This window comes from Amborella trichopoda, chromosome 3, assembly GCF_054954075.1.
Source record: "Amborella trichopoda isolate Santa Cruz 75 chromosome 3, AtrichopodaSantaCruz75HAP2 v2.0, whole genome shotgun sequence".
NCBI lineage: Eukaryota > Viridiplantae > Streptophyta > Magnoliopsida > Amborellales > Amborellaceae > Amborella > Amborella trichopoda.
Window position 1 is genome coordinate 8,573,318 of NC_142338.1, and position 27,884 is coordinate 8,601,201.

At 34.3% G+C, this 27,884-nt stretch overlaps 1 protein-coding gene and 1 long non-coding RNA gene across 32 annotated transcripts; one reads left to right on the forward strand and one right to left on the reverse strand.

The window, feature by feature from the left end:
- Positions 1 to 1,181: 1,181 nt before the first annotated feature.
- On the reverse strand, positions 1,182 to 7,818 carry LOC148782717 (uncharacterized). Of its 3 annotated transcripts, none has more exons than XR_016052968.1 (3): positions 7,517 to 7,818; positions 1,884 to 1,934; positions 1,182 to 1,679 (listed from the first exon to the last, which is right to left on the reverse strand). It is a non-coding gene; the product is annotated as an uncharacterized LOC148782717 (long non-coding RNA). The 3 variants fall into 3 exon arrangements; XR_016052967.1 differs by having other exon boundaries at positions 1,870 to 1,934; XR_016052966.1 differs by having other exon boundaries at positions 1,182 to 1,934.
- An 11,043-nt stretch (positions 7,819 to 18,861) lies between these two features.
- LOC18428907 (sugar transporter ERD6-like 5) lies at positions 18,862 to 26,911 on the forward strand. Of its 29 annotated transcripts, none has more exons than XM_020664085.2 (19): positions 18,941 to 19,064; positions 19,194 to 19,359; positions 19,490 to 19,552; positions 20,912 to 21,001; positions 21,101 to 21,160; positions 21,611 to 21,676; positions 21,793 to 21,858; positions 21,937 to 22,012; positions 22,648 to 22,712; positions 22,817 to 22,909; positions 22,984 to 23,082; positions 23,521 to 23,605; positions 23,698 to 23,741; positions 23,824 to 23,886; positions 24,169 to 24,228; positions 24,351 to 24,404; positions 24,499 to 24,558; positions 24,668 to 24,782; positions 26,643 to 26,911. In XM_020664085.2, the coding sequence occupies exons 2-19, from the start codon at positions 19,303 to 19,305 to the stop codon at positions 26,765 to 26,767; spliced, it is 1,341 nt and encodes a 446-aa protein (XP_020519744.2). In that variant the 5' UTR covers positions 18,941 to 19,064; positions 19,194 to 19,302; the 3' UTR covers positions 26,768 to 26,911. The 29 variants fall into 29 exon arrangements, 27 of the variants coding, with proteins under 27 accessions (XP_020519738.2, XP_020519740.2, XP_006838267.4 ...); XM_088863231.1 differs by having other exon boundaries at positions 23,002 to 23,082; XM_020664084.2 differs by having other exon boundaries at positions 18,946 to 19,112.
- The last annotated feature ends 973 nt before the right edge of the window (positions 26,912 to 27,884 follow it).

Genomic DNA, 27,884 nt, shown 5'->3' on the forward strand with positions numbered 1-27,884 from the left:
TTTTTTCCCCGTTATGAGCCTTTTAAGTAGGATAGGAGGGAGAAGGTTGGTGTGCACCCCACAATTTGGGAGGATGAGTTGAGTATGGAGATTAGGGATTGGTGCGAACATCAACACAATGTTATTGAAGCTGTCAAAAACCCCACTTATGTCCGGTCGTGGGTAAATTATTTAGTTGTATATTTCATTACATGTCCAAGTTTTGCTATATATTCAATCAAATTTATTCAATCTCATTTGTCTTGTAATTATATACATATTGTTGTAATTGCAGCAACACACCTGTATATGGATGTAAGAAGCCACACTTGAAAACGAAGGGCATTCCACGCATTATGCAGTTGCGGCACATGAATTATTAGTAAAGAACACACCAGATGCAGGAAAGGCGAATGAAAGCGAAGAGGATAGTGAGGAGCAAAATGGAGGAAATGAGAGTGAAGCCAAGGAGGACAATGAAAGGAGAATAAAGTCTAGAGAAGACCAGTATCACAGTCTTATTATGCCTGGGGAACCCAGATGGGAACTTCGACCAAGGGTAACGGAAAATGGTGTATTTAGATTGGGGCATCTTACATATTTGTAATTAAAGTTTTTGTAGATGGATATGTAGAAACTCAGTTCTGAACGGCATTCAATTTTGAGTTCTCTGGCTACAAACCCAAAGATATGCAATTATCTTCTCAATTTCTAGGAAACTTTTCCTTTAATGTAATATAGTGTTGTTCATCATGATATGTACAAAATGAGAAAGAAGAAAACAAAGCGTGGTGAACTCTAAGGAGTAGATTTCTGATCCTAAGGATTTTTTATCCTAAGGATCTTATTGTGAAATTGGAAACTTGTGAACAAGAGTTTTTTAAATCTGACTCTTGTGAACGTGAGTTTATAAATGGTTTGGCTTTCACATGGTGGTGCATCGCCGACCACTGATATGGTTCTACATGGTTGCAGGGCTGACGAGAGAGAGTGTGTGTGTGTGTGAGAGAGAGAGAGTTTATGTATACAGAAAAATGAATTTATGCATCTACAAAGAGAGAGAGAGAGAGAGAGAGAGAGAGAGAGCTAAGTCGTGGGATAGCGCGAAAGATCTACATATTGTTTACAACTTATAGAAGTTATACAAAAATTCTACTTCGAAGCTATACACAAATTTCCCCTTCAAAGATTCAACAAAAAAATACGAAAGCTATATAGAAATTTCATAAAAGGAATTTTCTCCATAATGGGTCCAACATATGGAAGCTATACATAAATTTCATTCGAAGGTAGACAAAAATTTTATTTGCAACATCAATTTACAAAATAGAAAGCTATACAAAAATTCCATTTTGAAGCTATTCAACATGCACTTTACAACATATGGAAGCTATACAAAAATTTCATTTCAAAGCTCGATTCCAAGACAAGGTCTTCGCCACTGGCATTGGACTTGCGATAAATTTCCAAGATGATGAGATTGATTGTTGAGCATTGGGCTTGCAATTGAGATGACGAGCTTGATTGTTGAGCATTGGCCTTGCAACTGAGATGACGAGCTTGATTGTTGAGCATTGGGCTTGCAAAAAATTATGAGCTTGATTGTTGAGCATTGGGCTTTTTCTGAGATGATGAGCTTGAGGGTTGACCATTGGGCTTCTAAAAAAACTTCCAATTGACTTCTTGCATCGTTATCCAAACTGATATAGTCATTGAAATTTTAGGATATTCATTAGCTCGGTAACCAATTAAAAATGGAAACCAATTGAAAATGGAAAAAATAAGCGTTTAACATAAAACACATGTCATTATACCCTAATACATTTAACATATAACAATCAATCAGTGTAAATGTATTATTGATATACCATCAAAAACCGAATCGTATACTTAGCGAAGTCTACATATTGTTTTGCTCAGCTTCAGGCTCCATTGTGGGAATTTCCATGTCGAACCTACATAAGTCGCAAAATAATGATTAGTTGATGCATTATTTCAAATTCACAAGACAATATTGAAGTATAACAATATTACATTATAATTGTAAGCATAATTATAATTTTACCCTAGAGTTTTAAAAGTTGGACAAGTATGCCTATCATGCCCAACATTTTGGCAAACATAATACTGCATCGTGCTTGTCTTCTCCTCCCATGGTGTTTTCTTTCTTGCAGTGGTAGCCTGCCCTTTTGTTCGAGCACATTGTGGTTCAAGTATAAAGATATTTGGATTAGTCCATGGTGTAGAACTTTGGCTAGGCATGACATCCTTTATATTGCTACCTTGATTAGAACAGGTTGCTTCTTGTTCATACTCTAATATCTTCCTTTCCACTTTTTCATTACACTCCATAAGAATATTTTTTGTAAATTCCCATAGTCTTTCACTAGATGGTTCGTTTGATACAACGTTAAAGGCGACTCTACTTAAATCTTCGTAACGAGCAGTTTGGGACTCCTTATAGTCAGTCTTAATTTGAACACTATCGCCATCTGATACCATTCCTTTGTTCCCTTCCTTAGGCCATCTTCTCATGATGTAGTGCTCGGGGATGAGCATAACATTATTATAATAGAAAACCTTTAAGACATGTGCACAAAGAATATCATCATGTTCATATAAGCAACATGTACAAGTTGCTGTGATTTTTGATTTATTGAATAACACTTTATATTATGGTCGATTGGCATCATATTTATACACTCTATATGTGATATTTGGTCCCTCAACTTCTATAGACTCTGTAATCATATGAGGTATATTTTGAATTTCCTCAACAAACTTCCTAAATACATTGTGGATGTACAACTTAGTAGCTTGTTTTCATAGGGGAATGTCGTTCTCATCATTGGAATACCTTCAATGTTCTTGAAGTCCATCATATTTTCTTTCTCATAAAGATGATCGATTGCTTTCTGGCACTACTTTACAAATCCTGAAAAATTGGTGTGTGAATTTACATATTGTTTAATAAAACTATTCATATATTCACTCTGTTGACTAGACCGTGGGCCAGCAAAAAATGTATTATTCATATACACATCAACCCATTGAGAACATCATCTATATATTGTGTCCAACCATTCATTCGCCCGAAGCTCATATTTTTGAAGCATTCTGGACCAACGATCCTCAAAATTATTAATTGTTTCATTATAATCAGTAGTGATTCTATGCAGCTCATGTAAGAATCCTGGGTGCTTTCGCACAACATGGCCCAATTTTTCTTGAAACTTTCGTTAAATGTAGCATCTACATAATTGATGATTTGCATTTGGAAGAACTTCTTTAATTACAGTAGTCATGGCTGCGTCTTGATCAATAATGATGCAACCCGGTTCTCAACCTTGCATAGCTTATAGCCAATGCCCAAACAACCAACTAAAAGACTCTGTTGTCTCATGCCTAATTAGTGCACAACCAAAGACTATATTGTTTTTGTGGTGGTTTGCTCCAATAATGGGGGCAAAAGGCATGTGATATGCATTTGTCTTATATTTTGTATAAAAAATAACTACATCGTCAAAATTCTCATGTGATATCCTTGATCACGAGTCAATCCATAGCACATTACAGACTTGACATACTTCATCAAGCTGTATTTTATAAAAAAATCATGAGTTCGCCTCGACATGCTCACGAAAGTAGGTCAAAAGAGCTTCCCCATCCCTCCCTCTAACACTCGCCTTCCTATGGGTGCTATGGATAAAGTTTTTTCCCCTCTTTCATCCTGCATACCCTGAACATTGATTTGCATCATTCCCTTGTTATTGGTCGAGGATGAATTTTTCCTGTATACTTTGGATTACGTTTGCCTTTTTTTCACCAAACATAATCTCGCATCCTAAATTGTTGTCCTTGTCCTTCTTTGGCCTCTCAAGACAAATGCAAAAGCCTTTTGTTGGGCATATGTATTGTAAAATAGATACACAGCATCATCATATTCGAAGTTCATTCATACAAATAAGTTCTTTTGATGCCTACTATTGTTGATCACAAAATAGAGGGACCTCATTGTCATCACCATCCCTAGTTGCTATGACATTATCATAACTCACATCCATAAACTTGTCTTTATAGTACTCATCCTGGTCCATCTCATAAAGCCCAAAGGTTTGCATTTCAATAACTTTTTTCTTAGAATTTGCTTCTTGGGAGTCCATATCTAATTATACAATAATGTTGCACAAAGCTAAAAAACATATCCTAATAGGATTCCAAGCAATAATGTTGCACAAAAATATGTCCTAATACATTGGTCATATAAAGTTCATAGAATTCATGGGGAAGGTATGCAAATGGCATACTTTGGTCATACAAAGCTCATAGAATTCCTAAAGTGAACACTGAAATTGTGTGGCAAACACCATGAGAAAATAGTTCTATGCCACTGTTCGGGTCAAGTATAAAAGAATCTCCTTGTGAATAGTGATATGCCCTAGGCTTTCTATAGCATCATTTAACAATATGAACATATGTTTGGCTTCTCCACACCTCACTAATGTGATTACATCAATAACCAAATCCATTTTCTATTGAGTGGAAGAATACCACAAATCACACATACGATTAAGCAAATTCTCATAGTCAAGTTTCAGCAAATACAAAACCAAAATGCAACAGAATTCAGTGACTGTGAGTGTAGAAATTTTAACAATGGAATAAAAAGGACAACAAAAAAGAGAAATGGAACAAGCACATCTTTGTCATACAATATAGTTTGAGAGAGAGAGAGAGAGCATTCCATACATTTCAATTTGTCATAGAGTCATGTTCAACTCTCAAATAAGTAACAGTGAGATATCTCTCAAATAAGTAACAGTGAGATATTCCAAACCTCATTTCTGTGACAGTAAGCTCTCGATCTTTTAATAGAGAAGCAGAAATGGTGGATTTAAAGAGAGAGAGAGAGAGAGAGAGAGAGCGGGGGGGGGGGGGCAGAAGAAATGAGGGAGTCACGGGAGGGGGGAGAAATTCGTGAAAATAAATGAAATAAATTAGATTATCTTCTTCCCCTGTTTATGAAAATAAATGGAGCAAGAAATCATAAAATAGAATGAAATCGAAGATATTTACAATAGAGAAACATTGGGAAATGGATAAATTTTTTTTACAACAGATTTAAAATAGATAAATATAAAGAAATCCCTAAAAATTTTACAAGGTTTCCTAATAAAAAAAACCCAAAAACCTAAAATTAGTAAGAAAAAAAAGGGAAGAAAAATCTATATATAACTTACTGATTGAGAGGTTGTTGTTCTTGCTCCCACATGTTCCTCTAGTTCTTGCTCACAGAGGATGAGAGAGCTCTGCAAGGGTTAGTTAGAGATAAACGAGGGTCCGCAGAGAGATGAGGTTTGAGAGAGAGAGAGAGAGAGCCATTGGGTCTACAGAGCTTCCGTGAGAGAGTAAGAGGGAGCCGTTGGGTCTCTTAGAGAGGGAGTCATCCACAGAGTGAGAAGGAGATGGAGAGAGGAGAGAGAGACAGAGGAGAGGGAGAGATAGGGAGCTTTCTTCCTCCATTTACCGGAGAAAGGTTTTAGGCAACCGGTTGAGCCCGTGATCCTACTTTTGTGACTTCACTCAAATGATCTCAGCCACCCATTTCAAATCAACGGTTAAAAAGGAGGGGAGAGGATAGTTCTTTTATGCTGTAGGGGAAGTATAGAAAGCATTCCTTTAAAATTTAAAGGACAACAATGATTATGACCTCTATGTAAAAAAGATAAATGGTCACTTTGTAGACAATCCCTTGTAAAAGAGTACAATTGTTCTCTTTTTTAATAAACATATAGCCCTTGTTTCTTTTGTTTCAAAGGCAATCCAATGTTAGAAAATAACAAACCGCATTCTAAGCCTCATTTTTTGAATGTTTAGAGGCGATTCGATGTTTAAAATTTGGACCATATTTTGAACCTCAGTTTTTAAAGGTTTAAGTACACTCCAATTTTCCTAACCTCAGTTTTTAAAGGTTTAAATACAATTCAATTTTTCGAACATATGGCAATATTTTAAACCTCTTTTTTCTATAGATTTAAGGTGGTCCGATGTTTTGAACATTGGATTGACCTCAAAGGGTAGCAATATTCCAATTTTTAGGGCTTGTTTGATAACTAGAAGCAAGTTCATGAACTGTAAATTGAAAGTTCCTAAAGAACTGTAAATTAGAAGTTACTAAAGAAGATCCTAGCTTCTGTATTTGATAAACTCCCTGGGAAGTTAAGAAGTTCATAGCTTCTGTGTTTGATAAACTCCCTGGGAAGTTAAGAAGTTTCTGGCTTCTATGTTTGATAACCTCTTGGGAAGTTAAAGAAGAACTGGATATCTATATTGGATTAGCTTTAAATAATAGGCAAGATGTAAATATTAAAATTGAGGCCTAGATATTTATTTTTTATTAATTTGTATAATGTTACTTTTTGAAATACAATATCAATTGAAAGTAAAGTACGTTGGATTGAGAGGGATATATATATATATATATATATATAGAAGCGTCCTAGAGAGAGATACATTCCCCAATTGACGCAAGTGTTCCATGATAAACTTTAAGAGCTCAAGAACATACACAGAGATCAATAGATTTATACAAAGCTCAATAAAAAATGTATGTTCCATCTAAAAATAACTGTAAACAGAGCTCAGAGTAAAAAAAAGCAAGAACAAACTCAGAGATCAATAGATTAAATAGAGCTCAATAAAAAATGTATATTCCATCTAAAAATAGTTGTAAACCGATATCAGAGCTCAGTGTAAAAAAAAGCAAAAACAAACACAGTGATCAATAGATTTAAACAGAGCTCAATAAAAATTATATGATCCATCTAAAAATAACTGTAAACAGAGATCAGAGCTCAGAGTAAAACAAACACAGAGATCAATAGATTTAAACAGAACTCAATAAAAAATATATGGTCTATCTAAAATAATTGTAAACAGAGATCAGAGCTCAGAGTAAAAAACCAAAAACAAACACAGAGATCAATAGATTTAAGCAGAGCTCAATAAAAAATATATGGTCCATTCTAAAATTATTGTAAACAAAGATAAGAGCTCAGAGTCTTTCCATACAAAGTCTTGCCAAAAAGAAAGAAAAAGCACAAAACTGTATAAACAATTTCTAGAAATTGTCAATAAAGAACATCACATGAAAATCATATAGAGATCAACACTAGAAGGGAAACTGTATATACACACAAAAACTAGTCCAATGAATTTTAGGGTTATTGCCAAAATTCACAATTTACAATTGGGATTTCTACAAAAAGCAAGACCATGGAGAAGAACCCACAAAATCAAATGAATAACAACCAAACACAGAAAAATAGAATAATGCAAAAAAATAAGGAAACCCTATGATTCCATAATATGGGCCACCTATAATTTCTCCCAAATATGATAAACCAAATCAAGCATTTTTAGCACTAAAAAAAGCGATAACAACCAATATCACAAAAACTTAGAAGATCTTCGCACAGAGAAACCTTAATTTTTCGAGCAAGAGAAATAGGTATATAGAAAGAAAAAAAAACCATACCTGTTAACGTAGGGTGGGAGGGTGGTGACTCAAGCCCAAGAACAATGGAGCTCGACGTACTGATCATTCCTCCAACAATAGATTTTTTGAGCTCTTTCTCTTGTGTGAGGGATGGCAGAGAGAGGGGTCTCTGCGAACTGTGAGCTCTTTTTTTCTGTGTGAGAGATGGCGGAGGGAGGGCTATTTGGGAACTGCAAGCTCTTTTCTGTGTGAGAGATAGCGGAGGAGGACTCTGCTTCCATGCGAACTGCTTCTGTGAAATGCTGAGGAACTAGGGTTATCAGGGGCTCATAAAAAAAGTTCCAAGTTTAAGTTTCGACCCCTTGGGTAACGCGAGATTGGAACATGAACAGTTGTTTGAAGTTTTGTTTGAAGTTCATTTTTTTTATCAAACATGAAACTTGAACAGTATTAAGAAGTTCTCAAGTTCCAGGAAGACACTTCATGTTATCAAACATGCCCTTAGAGCGGTCTGATGTTTGAAATATCGAAACAACCCCAGGATGACTCCTTGGGCTACTAGACAATCATAAACTAAAAAAAATGAAATTAATATTCAGTCTCAACGTTTGAAATATCAGACCAAGGGCAAAGTTAAAAAAAAAGTTAAAAAAATTTAGGAAAGCAGAACCTCGACATAAATATTACATATTCTTGGACTAGTTTATAATTGGGATTGTCTGCAAAGAGACTATTTATCTTTGGGTATGGTTTGTATAGAGCCAACGCTCAAAACAATCAAATTAGAACCCACCATCAAAGAGTGTCAAGAAATATGGTTTCAATACTAGAAATCTTTATGACAGCCTTAAACTATAATTTCATCTTTAATTATAAAATTTAAAGCTTCAAAAATAGTGTAGATCGAGCAGATCTATGAAAACTTGAAAATCTTGAAAATCAACAATCCAAATATACATTACAAGATGCACTATTTGTAAAACATGAAATTCATCTTTTTCTTATGTCCATGCATCTCGATGACGAGATGACTTTTCCTTTATCTTTTGTATATGGAGGTCACAAATCATTTATACTCATTAGATGTCAACTTCGACAGCTTGGGATGAGTCACGAAGTCCGAGATTTTTTTTTTTACTTTGTGTCTATTCAATGACACTCTTACAACCACCTATTTTGAAAATTAAAGGCTAAAATTAATTGTCGCCTCCATGTACAAAAGATAAATGGTCTCTTTGTAGACAACTATTTTATAATTAAGACACGGGCTTAGCAATAAATATATTTTTTAAATATAATTTCATCCTAATTTTTAGAGAATATATAATCTTTAATAGGGCAACCATGAATATGAAAATAAATAAATAAATAAAAATAAAAAAATTGAAAACTATAAATAATAATTCTATTAAAAAAAGATTTGGACCGTTAGTTATAGATAGACTACCTATTTGTATCCATCTTTAAGATGGATGCTTTATACCTTTGGACCGTATATTGTAGAAATGCGGTCCAGCCCGCATGAAACAATTTTCCTTATAATTATCATATTTTTATATGACACGAATGTAATTGAACTACAACCTTTTATTGCCTGTGAACTCAGGACTTATTTATTCTCTTTGAGTCGTATTTGTTTATGCTGTACTTTTCCTTTGTGGTTTTACAATTATGGTGCTGAACAATGAGTGACTGGATGTTGTTCATGGTCAACAACATTCTCTCTTCTCTCTCTCTCTTTCATGTTGCAATGTTTATCATATTTCATAGGTGATGTAATTCTCAGTATGTACGCTTATCATTAATGCTTAAAATGGGACAAGTATATCAATTTATGTGTCTCTCATGATCGCTTGCACATGCATGTCTGCTTAATATCATGGCTCACAAGTATATCAATTTATGTGTCTCTCATGATCGCTTGCACATGCATGTCTGCTTAATATCATGGCTCACAAGTATATCAATTTATGTGTCTCTCATGATCGCTTGCACATGCATGTCTGCTTAATATCATCGCTTTTTTTTTTAGTGCAATGGATAACCCACCCGTACAATTGCTTAATTTCATGACAGATAATGACGGCAAAAAATTAGAACGAATTTCTTTTCTATTTTTGGATAGTGTGTTTTTTTTAAAGACGATATTTATCCCCTTTAATAATGTAAATTATGTATTTAAGAATGACAATTCGTTATTGGGACACACAAAAAACATAAGGTCAATTTTTTATGCTTCACACCTCCGTGTACCTAAACCAAATGCCTGTTGTAGAACACCAGAGTCTTGTATTCTTAGAGAGGAAAAAATTTGAATTTAGAATGAGAGAGTGAGGAAAACATAAGGAGTCACATTCGTTTAGGTGTGACTCATTTATTTTTTAGGTGCACTTTAATTTTATTTAGACTTTCTTCTTTATTAATTTGACATCATTTTCGCCTTTATGTATCACCAGAGTTGAAAACACGAATGGGCAATTCGGATTGGTCCTTAGTATAATTTTGAATATATTTGTAATGGGAAAAGATGGGATTAGCCCACTACCTCATATGAACATATGAGCCCAACGTCTCAGGTTAAATCTGGGCCGATCTGACGATCACGGATGTCTGGTAGTGTTTGAATTTTATTTTATTTTTCTACAAATCCAAATCACTTGAAATTTTAGGAGTGTGTTCATAAAAAATAGGTGAATCTTTGAAAAATATCAAAAAAATATTTTACAAGAAATAAATTGATTAAAATACCCCTAAAAAATTTCGAGAGATATTTTGGTCATTTTGTTTCTCTCGAATAATTTTTTTTATATTTTTAGTAAGTGCGCCTTGATGAGAAGAATACACACCTAAAGTTTTAAGGGATTTGGATCTGTAGAAAAATAAATAAAATTAAAAAAACTACCAAACATCCGTGATCGTCAGATCAGCCCATATTCAATTTGGACCGTTGGACTCGTATGTTTATATGAGTTAGTGGGCTAATCCCATCTTTTCCCAATTCTAATATATGGGTTATTTCTTATGTGTAGAAAAGGAAAAAGTAAAGACAAAATATTGGTCTACAAATAGTTTATATCATAGGCTTTACAGACTTGAGTATCTACATTAACTTTAACTCGTTCACTTTACTTGTACATAGGGAACCACGCATTTTTCCCTTCAAAGACTTTCTCCTTTATCAACTTGAACGTCATTTTGGTCTTATATTTTGAAGTGTTATAAAACACTTACTGGCGAACACTATTTTTCTTCACAACCACCTTCCTAAGTTAAAAAAAAAGTGAAGTTTTTTTACCAAAATACCCAACATTTTAACCTATGATACCAAAACGTAATGCCCAATATTTATCAGTCTAGACCTATACAAGACTGGCTTGAATATAGAGTCACTCCAACACAAACAATGTGTTGTACCCATTGTTTAAAAAAAAAACCGAGTCAAACCGGACTCACCCGGTTTGACTCGGGAATCGGCACTAGACGTGCCGGTTCCGACAAATTACACTGAATCGCCCGATTCCAGAGAGAGCCGAGCGATTCTGTACAGTGACTCGCCGATTCACTATACGGAATCGGTGAGTCCCGTCACTATACGGAATCGGTGAGTCCCGTGAATAACACGGGCTGCACTGTGTTCTTCATGTGATTTTTCAAAATTTGTCATTTTTTTATCATTTTTCTTGTTTTTTTTTGTCATGTGATCGAATATTCAGGCTTTATGCAGCTTTTTTCAGCCTTTTCATGGATTAAATGGTAGAGAAATTTCGTGTTTTTGGATCATGAAAGTTGCGATTTTAGGGTTTCTGCCTTTCCTTTTGTTTCATGCCAAATAGGGCATGAATCTGTGAAATTTTTAGGCATTTTAATCGTAAATGTGTTCATCAAAAAATTCTGTTACGAATTTGTAATAATCTTTGAGAAAAACAGAGTAGTTTGGAGATTGAAGCCACGAGTTCACAAAACCAGGTAAGAACTCTAGGTTTGTTTTTTTTTTCCGCCATTTAATCAATTTTAGTCCATATATTGAAAATAATGAGTTACATTTGTAGGGTTTTAAATCTTTATCATGTCTTTTATCATTACCATATTCAATTTTATTTAATTTACTCAATTACAGCCTGATTTTGTAGATGAACACAGTGATGTCTGTGAAAAAAATTTCTGTCGTTTTTTTTTTTTTTTTTTTTTTCCGCCTTTCGATTTTTTTTTCACGATATATTACAAATAATGTGTTAGATTTCTAGGGTTTTTAATCGTTATAGTCTTGTTTATAATCAGATGTATTCAATTTGATTTGATTTATTCAATTTAAGCTTCATTTTTAAGATTCAATGACTGTTGTCTGTGAAGAACTGCTTTTTTTTTTTTTTTTTTGCTCGATTTGATTTGATTTATTGATGATAATGTGTTCATAATTTAGGGTTTTGATTCCTTATATTATTGTTTATCAAAAAATGTATTCAATTGGATGTAATTTATTCGCTTGGAGGTGGATTGGAAGATGTAAGGTGGCCCTGTGAAAAACAGCATCTTCTTTTTTTTCCTATTTTCTTTTTTTCTTTTTTTTTTTTTGGTAATCCACGATAGAATTTTTTGTAATCCATGATCGAAATGTTTTTTTTTTTTGTAATCCATGATCGAATTTTTTGTTTTGTTTTTTTTTTTTTTTTTGTAATCCATGATCGAATTTTTTTTTTTTTTTGTAATCCATATTCAAATTTTTTTGTTTTTTTTTATTTTTTTTTGTAATCCATGATCGAATTTTTTGTTTTTTTTTTTTTTTTTTTTGCAATCCATGATCGAATTTTTTGAAAATTTTTTTTTTTTTTTTTTGTGTAATCCATGATCAAATTATTTGTAATCCATGATCGAATTTTTTGTAGTCAAATTTTTTGTAACCCATGATCGAATTTTTTGTAATCCATGATCGATTTTTTCGAAATTTGTGATTTTTTTTTTGTAATCCATGATCGAATTTTTTTTTTGTAATCCATGATCGAATTTTTTGAAAAATGATGATTTTCAGAAAAGATGTGAAAATCGTGACAAGGTTTTGATTATCATGCGGTATTAAACCATATTTTTAATTTTTATTGTTTGAGTTTGCTGTACTTTTTTTTTTTTTTTTATCCATGATCGAATTTTTTGAAAAATGATGATTTTTCAAAAAGATGTGAAAATCCTGCCCAGGTTTTGATTATCATGAGGTATTAAACCATATTTTTAATTTTTATTGTTAAAGTTTTTGTTGAAAAAATTGTATGTTGATAGATTATTTATGCAAAAAATGCATGTTATTATATTTTTAATGCAAAAACTGTATTTTTTTAATTTGCTGTTAATGCATTTTTTAGTTGGAATGATTGATGTTAGGTGGCTCTGTGAAGAAATGTTTTTATTTGTTTTTTGTTTTTAGTACATGATCGATTTTTTTAAAAAAAATCGTGATTTTCGGAAAAGATGTGAAAATAGTGATCAGGTTTTGATTATCATGAGGTATTAAACCATATTTTTAATTTTTATTGTCAAAGTTTTTGTTGAAAAAATTGCATGTTGATAGAATATTTATGCAAAAAACATACATGTTAATATATTTCTAATGCAAAACTGTATTATATTTTTAATGTCGTTTTGCATTAAAAATGTATTTTCAATTTTTAAAATTTTGAACGCAAAAAATACATATTGTTAAATTGTATTATTGTGAGGAATTAAAATAAATATCATTGTAAAAAAATCGTGGCATATATGACAATTACATTATCCTGCATTTTTTCAATTTTATTATTAATTTTTTAATACAAAAAATGTATGTTCTTGATAATTGAGTTGTAGCCATGTTTGGAGCTTGCATTTTGTATTATATTATCCTATATGTTTGTAATTGATATGTACGAAAATATTATTATCAATAGAAGTATTTTACAATAACAAATAACAACAAATATAACTACATGAACTACCCCAACATATTATCACTACACATGGTGATGATTTTTCTTGTTGAACTGTCAGATTAATTTTTAACTTTTGACATATTAAAACAGTTGAATCATGTCAAAATCTGCAAAAGACCCTGCATGGCAACATGGGGTCAGACTTTATCCAACAAAAAAGACAAAATTATTTGTAATTACTGCCAAAGAGTGATAAGTAGTTGGGTACATAGGTTCAAGTAACACTTGGCAGGGGTTAAGGGAGATGTTTCTGCATGCAGTAGTGTCCCTAGTAATGTCAAAAAACAGATGGCGGCATTTCTTAACGCTAACAAAGGTAAAAAACTTGCCAAACATAGGATAAATGAGGAGATAGCTAGTTTATATAAGTCTTCAAGCAGGAATGATACAAAAAAGCAATATGATAATGACTTAGAAGAGCAATATAATAATGACCTGGACATGGCCACAAGAATGAGTTTACATGAATAATATCAGAGGGAACGTGGGTTTAGAATGTCCGGTGGGTCTAGCACAGACATGCATGGTGGGTCTAGCTCAGACATGTATGGCGGGCCCAGCTTAGACATGCATGGCGGGCCCAGGTCGAGCATGTATGGCGGGCCCAGCTCAAATATGTATGGAGGGGTTGGTGGCAGTATGTGTCAACAAGAATCAAACGTTAAAGAAATAGTTCCTAGCTTATCTAAGAGTGCCACTATTGCAGGTCATGGTCGTATAGACCCATTTCTCTCAAAGCCTAAGTCACAACAGATAACCCTAAAAGGCATGGTTAAAGGTACAAAAAACATGTTGGGGAGATATGTTGGTAAATGGTTCTATGATAAAGGGATTCCCTTTGATGCAGCCAATAGCTCATATTTTCCACCTATAGTCAGTGCAATCCAGAGAGCTGGGCCCTGGGTAAAACCCTTGACGGCATATGAGCTCAGTGGGCCAATATTAGATGAAGAGGTGAAGTAAACAGAGTTGGCCAAGGACAGACGTTACTCTCATGAGTGATGGTTGGTTGAATAAAGTTAGCAAAAAGGAGTTTTTAAACTTATTGGCCTATTTCCCAAAAGGTATAGCTTTTTTGTCTAGCAAAGACGTATCAGGAACGAAGAAGGTGGAGGAGGTAGGAGATAAGCATGTAGTCCAGTTTATTACGGACAATACGCGTGCATGTGTTTCTGCGGGCAGCAAGTTGATGAGTAAGATGAAGCATCTAGTATGGACCCCGTGTGTTGCACACAGCATCGATCTTATGTTAGAGGAGATCAGTAAGATCAAAATTGTGAAGGAGACTCTAGAGGAAGCAAGGTTGGTGTCGAGATTTATATACAACCACTCTAAAATATTATTTCTGTTTAGAGAACACTCTAAGAAAAAAGAGATAATCAGGCTTGTCATAACCCACTTTGCCACCGATTACTTAGCTGTGGACTCCACTCGGGAATCTGAAGGTGCATTAAAGAGATTGTTTACCTGTGAAGAGTGGTTAAATGACCGCCTCTCGAAGTCCAGTACCGGTATAAAAGTAGACGGTATAGTCTCAAATAGGAGGTTCTGGTCTCGATGTTCCAGTGTCGTAGAGGCCACTGCCCTTTTGGTCACGGTGTTAAGAATGGTGGATGCTGACAAGAAAGCTACCATGAGCATCATTTATGAAGGTATCGAAAGAGCGAAATCAGCTATTAGGGAGGAGTGTAGTTTTGCAAGCAAAGTGATCGAGATTATCGAACGGAGGTGGAACGCCAAATTTGGACATCCAATTCATTATGCTGGTAAATATATATTTATATCATTAGAATGTTTCATTTTAAATCATTTTTTTATGAAATTGTAAATGGCATTTTTCTATCTGTACATTTTATAGGTTACTACTTCAACCTAAAATTTTCTATTTGACACCTGAACATCTCTACAAGATTATGGAAGGAGTCAGATACATTATTACAAAGTTGGAGATAAGCCAGCGAAACCAAGTAGCAGCAATACAAGAAGTATTATTTAATGTTTGGGTAAGAACTTTATTGAGTTTTTATATTTGTGAGGAATAATGCACTAAAACAAAATATATTTGTTTTAGCTTGCTATGTATAGAGATGCTATAGGATCCTTCGGAACTAGGCTTGCCAAGAATTCTCAAACTAAGATGGATCCAGGTTATCTCCTAGCTAATATTTTGTTCATTCATATATTTAATCTTATGAGTTGTTCTTGCCCTTATAATGCTTTTTGCATTTTAATACAGCTGAATGGTGAGAGATATATGGTACTGATGCACCTCACCTAAAGAGGAAAGCAATCAAGGTGTTCTCCCAGACATGTTCTGCTACTGGCTGTGAGCACAACTGGAGTACGTTCCAATGGTTGCACACTACTAGGAGAAATCGACTCGCTTTGGAGAAGCTTCATAAACTAGTCTACGTTTATTACAACTTAAACCTCCGAGAGCGACAAATAAGAATGAAGCTTTAAGACTATGGGCCGATAGACTTAAACACAATATTTGTCACAGACACAACATACCAATGGGTAGTAGAAGAGGAGGAGTGAATGTTGCACAAGATAGCGTTCCTTGAGGCTATCGGTGAGGAAGATCTTGAAGAACGTGATGAGCAGCATGAAAGAGGAAGCAGTCAGCCAACATATCCACAATTCGTTGGAGATGTTAGTGTTATTACACCTAATGAGGGAGAGTGGGAAGGGGGTCTAAGGGAAAATGAGAGAGATGATGATTCCGAGGCCACCCTATCCCAGCCATATTATTCACATATCGAGTCCCAACAGCAACAGGGTAGGGATGAGCACGGCAGTGTAGGTGAGCATGAAGAACGGACAAGCTTCGGGGATTTTGGATTAGGAACACAACAAAACACTAACACTCAGGGATTGAGATATAGTCAGACGCCTGCTAATATCGATGATTCATTTTTAGATCGAATCAATGAATTGTCAAACGAATTCAATCAATGGCACCAGCGTGACCAAGAAGAAGAACGACGTCGTCTGTCATTTTATTTTTAGATCATATGTTACTAATTGTATGCTTTATTGTGGTCCATGTATGTTGATATACTTATACCATGATAATTCTATGTTTATCCTTTTGTGTGACGTAAATTAAATGGTAAATAATAGTTCATGCAATGAAAGAACATATCAATATTCGCATATTCATGTAAATAAATGAAAATTCTTAATGGAGTACCCTCATTTTTTATTGAATTCCTAAAAAACAATATTTATAATGAGATTTAATAATTTATTCGGATTTTTTGAAGCTTTAATCTGACTAATTCACCCAATTCTTGATCCAGATCGTCGATTTGCCGATCCAGATCGGTTTTTGAGGTGCCCGATCTGGGCCACAGATCCACTTTTTAAACCATTGGTTGTACCGGTCTATATTCAGGTTGGCCTAATCCAATACATTTTGTGTCTGACTTACACAACTTGAATATAAAGCCGGATTGGTACCAAAAATATGTTGGACCAGCTCTATATCAAGTTATGTTAGTCCGACACATTTTGTATCGTGCTGGCTTAGAGAGAGAAAGTGAAAAAATATTGCCTAAAAGAACTTATTTTTGTCCAAAATAACCATACTTTTATTCTTTAGAGGTGGTTGCGAACATAAAAAGTTTTGGGGTTAAATGTGTAATTTACAAAGTAATGGGTTGGCATTCCTAAAAAGCAGCATCAAGGCAGGTATCTATAATGGGAAATGTTTCTATGTGTCCCCAACAACATATAAGTTATATGTGATCTCACTTCTTAGCCGTTCGATCTGAATCAGATACAATTGTTCATACCACAATGGCACGTCAAACACTATTTTATTTTTTATTTTTTTCTACAAAATATTTTTTGATGAAATTTTGTGTGTCCCATTAAAAAAATTAGGGCAAACGTGGAAAAAAAATATTTTATGTAAAAATAAATGGCCAAAAGGAAAATTTCCAAGGGTATTCTAGTAATTTTTTATCATAAAAAATATTTTTTTAATATTTTTATCATGTGTGCCCTTGTTAGATATATGCATGTCTCAATTTTTCTTCAAAATTATTTGTAGAATAAAAATAAAAAATAAAACCTATAAGCCGTCTGATCAAGAGCTGACGGTTAAGTGCTAACTTGTGACCCTTTGACTCAAGCCATCTCAACCATCTACTCATATGTGATGATTGAGATTAGGGGTCACATACACCCCATATATGGGCGGAGTCCCAAAAAAAGCCCTCCCATCTATAATTGTCTTAAAAATAAATAATTTTTTTTAAAAAAAAATAATTTCATAAAGAAGATATGTGGACCATTAGTTTTAACGTTTTTTAGAGGGACCACACATGTGTATCTATCTTTCAGAGGGATGTTTTATCCTTGGAGGACGTAAATGTAGAAATACATTCCCTCACACATACAACAATTCTCCTTTATTAGAAAAAAGGACACGATTTTTACTACAGAAATACGGGCTTGCCAATAAATATATTTTTAAAATATAATTTGATCTTAATTTTTAAAAAATATATAATTTTAACATGAAAATCATGAATATGAAAAAAAAAACAATTTGAAAACTAGAAATAATATTTATATTAAAAAAAAACATTTGGACCGATAGTTATACTTGTTTTTAGAAAGACTACCTATTTGCATCCATCATTAAGATTGATGCTTTATACCATTGGACCGCATATTGTAGAAATACAGTTTAGCCCACATAAAATAATTTTCCTTAAAAAAAAAGAAAAAAAAAAAGTTGTTTAGCAGCTCCAAGAAGTCGACCGAGTGAGTACCAAATCTTCTCAATCTAAATCCGCAATTTTGAATGGAAAAATATCATTAACGTGTTTAATTATCCTACAATATCACTACAGTATTTAAAAAATCTCATTTGCATGTCTTTCATGGCTATTTTCCCTCCCCCGAGCAACAAGGGATACTTTCATATTTTAAATTTAGCCACTTAAGTGAGTCAAAATTATCCAAATACCCTTAGAATGCTTAAACTCTCCTTCATTAATAAGAGTAATTTGAATCTTTGGAGCCGTATGATAATTTTGTAAAAGATGGGATTTCTATGAGTCCGCCCATTTATATTGTGTATATACAAGCCCGTACTTAAATATATCTTAAAAATGGATTTTTAATCTAAAATTTTAGAGATTCATGATTTAAGTTAAAATGATTATTAATATAAAAAATAAATATCTTAAAAATGGATTTTTAATCTAAAATTTTAAAGATTCATGATTTAAGTTAAAATGATTATTAATATAAAAAATGAATAAAACTTTTAATATTTAAAGTGTAAATTTTTTTACTCAAAATATCTAAAGTCATTTCAGCCCTATGAGTAGGTTCTTGCACCTGCTGACTCATTAATAAATTTTCCATTCCTAAATTTTAAGATAACATTTTTTTGCTGCATATGGGCCAGGTATCCGCCCCCACCCTATTTAGTTGGACGGTGCAGATTGCACCCTGTCATTATATCCGGGAGCAAGCTCGGCGTGGGTAGCATGCGAACGAGGGGCCGCATGCAGGCCCGCCCCTGCACGAAACGTCTTTTGCATAAAAGCTACGTTTCTGGTGCATTATTTGCCCCGTCAATTTTGATTAGTTTATGGTTTTATTCGGTAATCGCAGTAGCTTGAAGTCGTGGTCTGCTACAGCTCCAGATCTCTGTATTGATTTTCTCTCTTAAAGTGTCTTCTTCCTCCCCTGAATTCTATCACTAAAAGTCTCTCTACAATGTTGACGAACAGAGGATTGGAAGGAGGGTATGGCATTCAGAAACCTGAGATAAAGCAGCCCCTCATCTCCGAAGCGGCGAGTAGCAGTTGCTCAAATGGCGACAAAGAAGGATCCGTTTTGATGGTTCTTCTCAGCACCTTTGTTGCAGTTTGTGGTTCTTTTCAATTTGGTTGTGCAGTAAGTGATCTTGGTGACTGAGCTTTCTATAATGCCCATTGTCCTCATTTTGCAGAGGTTTCAAGCTTTTTTTTTGCCTTTTGGGGGGATTTTTTTTTGTTTTTTTTTACTATAATGGCGGTTTACACAGTTGGGTTTTTCGTCTCCAACACAATCAGCGATTAGGAATGAACTTGGCCTCTCATTATATGAGGTAATGTTCACTAATCTCCTGTTCTGTATTTAGTTTTAGCCTTTTAGGAAGCTTAACAAAATTTGTATGAGAGATGAAGCATTTAACATTTTTGAAATATTTTTTATTTAATTCTAAAATACTCATCAAAATCATTTGTTGGAATAGTTGTAGAGCATGATTCAATGCAACGTTTGTAAGTTCAACTTGAACCCCAAATTTAGTCAAAACGAGTACCCTCCAAAAAATGAATCTAGACCATTTATTTTATGAATTTCAAGATCTTAGCCTTTATAAACTCAAAATCATTCTTTTTTAAAAAAAATATTATTCATCTAACGATAATAAAGTCATCCAAAAAATTGGAAATAAAAAAATCATTCTATGCCCAAGATCTTAGCATCTCACCAAAATAAACGGCATATGATAATTGGGCTAAAAAAATACTTTCTAGATTGTGTTTTCAATTTATTGTTTTTTGTGATCGTTCATTAGAATGAAAAGAGGGTATATTTCAAATTTTGAATCAAACAAATGGCCATAAGCTGTTTTTAAAAGTTATTGCATCATATTACTATACAATTGTTGCATGAAATCATTGCTTATAGTTGTAAATATGTAAGATGTTAAACAGTGATCTCTAATTGATATTTTGATAAATTTTAAATAAAAATTTTAGTTGTTACTTAAAACCATATTTTTGTGATGAAACTTAGTCAACTGTTTGAAATTTGTAAAAAAATAGAGAAAAAGAAAAAGAAAGCAAAAAAAAGAAAGTCATATTTTCAAACAAGAGTTGACTAAATTTGGCAGAAATAAACCAGAAACTCCATGTTTTAGTTTCTTAGGATTTATTTTAAAACTTTAAATGAACTTTTTATCTGAAAGGATAAATTTCATACTTATTTTCTGCCATAATCGGCAAAAATAGGCCAGTGACCAGGTGTTTTGCAGTATTTTGTCGTCTTTTCTTTTTGAGAGTTGGCTTCTCTTGTATGGACATTTCTTCCTAAAAAAAACCTTAAATGGTTCTAAAAACCGTTACAACGGATGTTATAACAGCACGCTTTAAGGGTGTGTTACAATGGCCATTGGCCAATATCAACGTAACATTATTATATTATGTTATTTTGGTTTCAAAGAGAGACACGATGAACCATTATAACAACTGTTATAACAGTCAACAGGCTTAGAGCCAAAGTCCGTTATATGACATAACTATGGTGTCTAAGCCTTTTTTTCAAACTTCACGTTTTAAGCCAAAGTCACTTTTGCACTTGTGATATTTATGCATTAAAGATTCTGCTTGTCTTTTTCCTTTTATACACTGGCCAGAGTTGGAATTTTCAGTTTTTTGTTAGTTTGTTTGTTTGTGTGCAGTACTCTGTTTTTGCATCCATCTTGACAATTGGTGCAATGGTTGGGGCGCTAATGTGCGGGAGCCTAGCCGATTACACTGGTCGAAAAGGGGTGAGCTCAATTGCATTGTGAACATATCAAGCGATCAGATTCAATTGGTTTCCTGAAGTCTTAGGAACTTTTATGCTAATTAACTGTTTTTATAAGTAGGCAATGAGAATAGCAGCCATCTTTTGCCTCACGGGATGGGTAGCGACTGGCGTTTCTAAGGTCTGTTGTCTTGGTTCAGAACAAGTGGAAGTTTTGATATTTGTCAAAAAAATATAGTAGTTGTAGAAATAAACAACCTTCTGTAGTTCTGCTCTTTAATTTAGACTGTAATTAGTAGGTCCATAAAAATGGCTCTACATATTGACCTTTCAAAAATGAAATGGCCCATTTGTACAAAAATGTGATTATTCTTAGGGAAAGTATATTGTAATCCAATTGATAATGGAAAGCAATATAGTATATTAGTTTTCCCTGTTGATTGACATGATACGCGCTGATGGAGAGAGAGTGGAACCAACCATTGAGGTTGTGTCTTGTTCTGGTGCGTCTCACTCTTGACCTGATGAACTGTGATCTTTCCATGGTCCATTGCATTGTACCATTGTTTACATTGTTCTAAATGGAATCCAGAAGGACATCTTATGTTCTTAACTCTTTTTGCTGTGAAAGGATGCATGGATTCTAGATCTTGGAAGACTATCTGTGGGATATGGAATCGGTGTTTTCTCTTATGTGGTATCCTCAAAAATACCCTAGATATTGTCATTAAATCTCTGGCAATTACAAAATTGTGTCTAGTCCATAATCACCATTGCTTTGATCATAAAATTTTTAATCACATCACTCCCCAGGTTCCAGTGTACATAGCTGAGGTAGCACCCAAGGACCTTAGAGGAGGTCTCGGAACAATGAATCAAGTAAGATAATAGGTAGAAAAGTCTCTTTTGGGCTATGGACAAGAAAGGTCATAATCTCAGCTCCTGTTTATTATGCAGCTAATGGTCGGTTTTGGAATCTCAACTGTGTACTTACTAGGAACAATTTTGACCTGGCGTACACTTACTTTAACTGGTACATTTCTCTCTATATGAATGAAATGGTATGTATTTCATGTTCCTGATATCCTCATAAATAAGGGAAACTAGACAGTCATCCAAAGGTCTATGGGAAAGCAATACTCCATTGAGTCATGATCGCCCATTGAAATGATGGAGGATGATTGTGCGAGAGTGGGAGCTGCTAGAACATGACGACATCCCAATGGTGGTCTCTCTCTCTCTCTCTCTCACACACACAAATCAGATTAATGGACAACAATTACTCAATGGACCATCATGTTCCCATAGTCTGTTGATTTGATTATAGTATACTTTCCCTAAAAATATCTTCACTTTTGGTTTTAGGAGTCCAGAATAGCCACTTGTTCTTTTAGAGGCCACAGAGATCTTGGCAAATTAGACAAAAGACCCCTGTAGATCAGTTGAAAATCAATGCATAACTAGTGGGGTAAAAGAAGCAGTTATGTCTCATGAGTCATGACTCAATCAGATATTTTTGGTCCCAGCTCAAAGATGAATTACACTCAGGTTAGGAAGATATATTGAGAAACCAAAAGTTGGGGACTGAAATACACTAGAGTTGGTGCGTAAATGAAGGTTTTTGTGTATTTAAGTTTTTACCAATTTTATTTGCCATTTCTTGTGCAGGGATAATTCCATCCTTGATGCTACAACTAGGTCTCATTTTAATTCCGGAATCTCCTAGATGGCTGGTTTGTCAGAATTCTCAAATGTGTTCATCTCATGTTACATCCATTTCGGAGATAATCAACATTTCTTGAAAACATAAAATAACCAATGAAAAATCATGCTGCAGGCAAAAGTTGGAAAGCAAAGTGAATGTGAACTAGCATTGCAGAGACTACGGGGGAAGGATGCCAATATTTCTAAAGAAGCAGCTGACATTGAAGTTTGTAATCTTTTGCTTCTTAGTGTACATTATAAACTTTTAATGAATATGTAAATTCTACAAATATGTAATAGAAGGCCACTATCGTACAGGACTCCATCAAAATTATTGATAGCCTTCCACAGGCCAAACCGCTAGACTTGTTCCAAAGGAAATACGTGTATCCACTCACTGTGAGCAACCTTAAATCCTAAGCCCATCAGGGTCATCTTGAATATATTGTTCTTGTTTTGTATTATATGACAAAAGATTGGGTATTTTGTTCTTAATCTTTCTAATATGTACGTGTGTATATAGCAAGTGGACAATAAACCTAACCATAGTTCAAGGGGACATCACCATTATTGATATGACGAATGGATACAGAGAGCGGGGCCTGCCAATTAATTCATTTCCTGACTATCCATTTCAATGGACAGCAATGATCTCATGGTTATGGTTTTCCCATGGTTAATTTGATCATTGTATACCTTCCATACTTCAAAGCTATAATAGCTTTAAGTTACTAGAACCCCAACAATCCTTCTCATTATTAACCTTCAACTTCCTCATCCAACTATTATTCAATTCCCTGATGTCTTTCTCAAAATCTTAAATATTTCAATAATTAGGTAGGAGTTGGCCTTATTTCCCTGCAACAATTTGGTGGAATGAATGCAATCAGTTTCTATGCCAGTGAAACATTTGTTTCTGCAGGTAACATGCACTATTTCCTGTATTTTTGCCATGATATCTGTCTTTAATAACCAATTGAATGGAATTTTCTAATTCGTTTTATATGTTTTCAGGATTCTCAAGTACAGTTGGCACTATCTTGCTGGCTGTTATGCAGGTCTTCCATTTCTATTTATAGTATGGACCTATCTAACTCCATCTTGACCGGTGAACTTCTAAAAATTGCCTTGGTTTATCAGGTTCCAGCATCATCAGTCGGTGCACTTCTGATGGATAGCTATGGAAGGCGGCCTCTTCTAATGGTAAGAATATTATACAGAAGAAAATAAATTGAAAAAATTAGAGACGGGAAAGTGTATTATAATCAAATATGGGAAGTCTGTTATGTACTGACTTTTCATTTCCACATAGACAGTGATGGATTCCACTTTCTCCATCATTTCTGTGGATGGTGTTGACCCAATGGACTATGGTTTTCATAGTCCACAGGGTTATAGGTACTTTCCCAATGATAATTTGCTGGGCTGTGACTAAAGAGGATTTTGGGTATATGGATGGCTCATGGTGAAATATTATGAGTTCAGATATCTGCAACAGGGACATGCATAGGTTGCCTTTTCACTGCAATATCATTTGTGCTTAAGGTAAAGTAGAAAAAGCCAAATCCAAGCATTTTAACATTAATGGTTTCTTTTCTTACTCATTTTCAAACATAAAGAGCGTCAGATTTACTGAACAATAATCTTAAGTCATTTCTGTGAAACAGGACCTTGATCAATCAGAAAAAATTTCCCCAATACTAGCACTTTCTGGCATCCTGGTAAAGTTTCTGAAGAGAATTCTTTTAAAATGATAGGTGATACATATTGTGTGATGAATCTGAGACAGCCATTTCTTTGTGTGATTGATTTAAGGTTTTTGAGACATCGGTCGCATTGGGCATGGGTGGGATACCATACATTATAATGTCTGAGGTGAGCTTCAAAAGCATGAACGATATGCATGCATGCGCAAGCGTGTGCACGTGTGTACTTGAGAGAGAGGCCTATTAACATTCTTATCTGAAAAGCTATCTCAATGCAGATATTCCCCATCAATGTGAGGGGATCAGCCGGGAGCCTCGTGAACTTCACACACTGGTTCGGTTCTTGGGTCATCACAATTACCTACAGCTCCCTCATGAGCTGGAGCAAATCAGGTTTCAAAGAAAGAAATAAGAAAACCCTCTCTTACTGTCTAATTTACATGCAAGTTGATTAGAGGAGAAAAATGTAGATGAAAGTTCTTGCAGGGAATTGAACGTACATCATTGGTGTATGGTATATGGTAAACCAGGGTTTCATCCATCATGTCCCTAGGATGGATGATGGATATTAGTCCTAGCGCCTCATGACTGACATTTCCCGAGGTGCAGGGATTATTTGATGCCAGTCACTGGGAACATGTGGTGCATGCCCCTGTGGTGTAATGTATATGATACACCTTTGATTGAATTAAGTAACAATTGGGTGTATGGTAATTGGTCTTGGAGGCATGATATCCATGCCTTTAAGATATTGTTGCCACAATTTAGATAATTTTGCAATATGCTATTTTATGCATTAAGTATCAACAACTCCTATAAGTAAAGCCAAATAATTTTTATACATCCGCGGCTGTCTATTTATTCCCTCGAGTAAAATTCAATATGGAAGTAATTTTAGGAGTCCAAATTTTGGGGATGTAACCTCTTTCACGCATAGACTAACCTCATTTGATAAAGTTTCCAAATTGAATTGTGTACTAGAAAAAAAATAATATATCAAGACTGAACAGAGACCGTCCAATTTTGACGGACGAGACCTAAGTGCCCAAGTGTCAAAAAATGTGAAATTCAAATGTTTTATTTTAAAAATAATCATCTAGTGATTGTTAGGCGGTTCCCATAAATTCAGCTTGAAGTATGGCCTTATGACTAAGGGAGTAGATATACAGCGATACTCCCTTTGTAACATAGTATATGCACTCATAAGTAAAAACTAAATTTTTTTTAGGTTTGCTACATTTTTGCAAATCTACATGATTCTTTGATGCAACAAGGGAAAGTAAAGAGTATGTGTTTCCTCTTCATCAACTCAAACTTTTATTTTTCTTTTATATAGATGTATATATATATAAATATTACTGATTTGAGGGGAGGACAAATGCCAATCAGCCCTTGCACGTCAGACTGTCGGGGAGGTTCAAAACTGTAGAAACCTAGCTGCCACTATTATTGACTTGGGCTGTTCCTGAATAATGGAAGGACTCCATAAGTAAATCTTGGCAAAAGTACTAGTATATCCTTCTAAAAGGAAGAAAATGATGCAATAAATCTTGAAAAGAATGGTCAAAATCCATTTAAAAATTATTGAGGTGGTCAAATTATCCATAAAGTTTTCATCATCAGCATCAGAGCCTTTTCTCAACTATTCGGAATCGACTACACAAATATTGGTCTGCTATTCCCATTTATCAATGGTCATACCTTCAGTGAGGCTACAAGTCCCCATATCTTTTTTCACTACTTCCAACTATGTATTTTTGGGCCTACCTTTTGCCCTTTTTGAGCCTTTTGCTTGAACAAATATGTACCCCATAATAGATGTTGTACTACGTAGCTGCACATTGTCAACCCACCAAAGTTTACTTTCTTTCATCTTATTGCATATTGGAGCCACACCTAAAATTACCTAGGCATAGCTCTCTCAATTGTTTGAGATCCTAAATAAGCACATATATTTTTGTTATGTGGTCTGCAATACAAGTGGGGCAAATTTACGGAAATGCTTGCACGTGTTTTGGACTTCAAACCTGAAACAACAAATTCTAGTGAAAAACACATATCCCAGATTGATAGCAAAAAGGTGTTTATTGATACCAAAATGTTAACATTTTCAAAACACAGGCATTTTGAAACAAACATCTTATTTATTTTGAGACATGATTTACAACGTTAAATCCCAAAAAAAACACATAATTTCCACCGAGTAAGTTATACTCTCCCATTCATAGTGGGTTGTGGTAATGTTTGTTTCAGGCACATTCTTCATATACACAGGAGTTTGTGGGGCGACTGTGTTATTTGCTGCCAAGCTGGTTCCGGAAACAAAGGGGCGAACACTTGAAGAAATACAGGCTTCCATTGAGCACTCTTCTCCCTGAAGAGCTCAGTCAACTGTGGACATGGTCAAGCTTGCTTGCATGATTAAAGGATAAACGTAAGTTTGGTTTGAGCATGACTCATGCTTGGTTTGAGCCTAAACCACATAGCTTGAGCTTGGTTTGATTAAGGATTGTTAAGTTTGAGGTTGGTTTCGCATGTTCATGTAAGCATGCCAGCCATAAAGAAGCAATTAATCGAGCCGCATCAAACTTACAAACATGAGTCGCCATAATGCAAAGTATATTTCAAATTTACATGTATAAATGTGAAATATACCTCGCATTATAGCGGCTTATGCTTGGCTTGTTTGTAAGTTTGTTGTGGCTCTATTAATTGCTTGTTAATGACTGGCATGCTTACATAAACATGCAAAATGAAACCAACTTCAAGCTTAACTGCCCTTAATCAAACCAAGCTCAAGCTATGTGTTATGGCTCAAGCCAAACTCAAGTTTATCCTTTAATCATGCAAGCAAGCTTGAGCATGTCCAAACCAAGCTCAAGGTGTGACGATGATGTATAAATGTGATATTAATATATACTACTAATTATATAAAATATATGGACATGGATTCTACAAGTCGTTGGACACATATGTAGAAATGTACCCCTCTTAATAATCCGTTCTTGAAATAGATTTGGCCCTAATTTTTGAGGAATTTGTATTCTCTAACATGGATATTAATATATAAAAATAAAAAAAATTAAAAATTAAAATGATATATTTTTTGAAGGAAATATTTAAACCATTCATTTTAATTTTTTTGGGAGGGACCACAATTTAATCTATCTTTGGGATGGATGATTATGCCTTGGGAAACAAATCAAGTGCATCCTCTAGCACATATAACACTTTTCTAAAATATATTTAAAATAAATAAGCATAGATAATTAGTCATATACTAAACAAGCTCGAGCCCTTTCCTGAATTCCTTAATAAATGAGCTACTCGGCTAGACTTGCCTTCTCCTGCATGACATCAAGGAAAAGGTAGGCATGGATATAAACAGTCAAAAGATTTTATGGTTTTATGGGACTGAAATGTACTCTTGTTCTCTCAAGCAAAACACTAGAGCATTAGGTAAGTTTTTGGTGGATGAGACCTTATCAACCTAGC

Bases quoted from the DNA above. Each gene is read 5' to 3' on its own strand.
- LOC18428907 (XM_020664079.2), top strand. From the start codon at position 19,180: ATGTTGACGAACAGAGGATTGGAAGGAGGGTATGGCATTCAGAAACCT. The intron at 19,360-19,489 runs GTAAGTGATCTT...CGGTTTACACAG, and splicing joins CTTTTCAATTTGGTTGTGCA to TTGGGTTTTTCGTCTCCAAC. The intron at 21,002-21,100 runs GTGAGCTCAATT...TTTTATAAGTAG, and splicing joins ATTACACTGGTCGAAAAGGG to GCAATGAGAATAGCAGCCAT.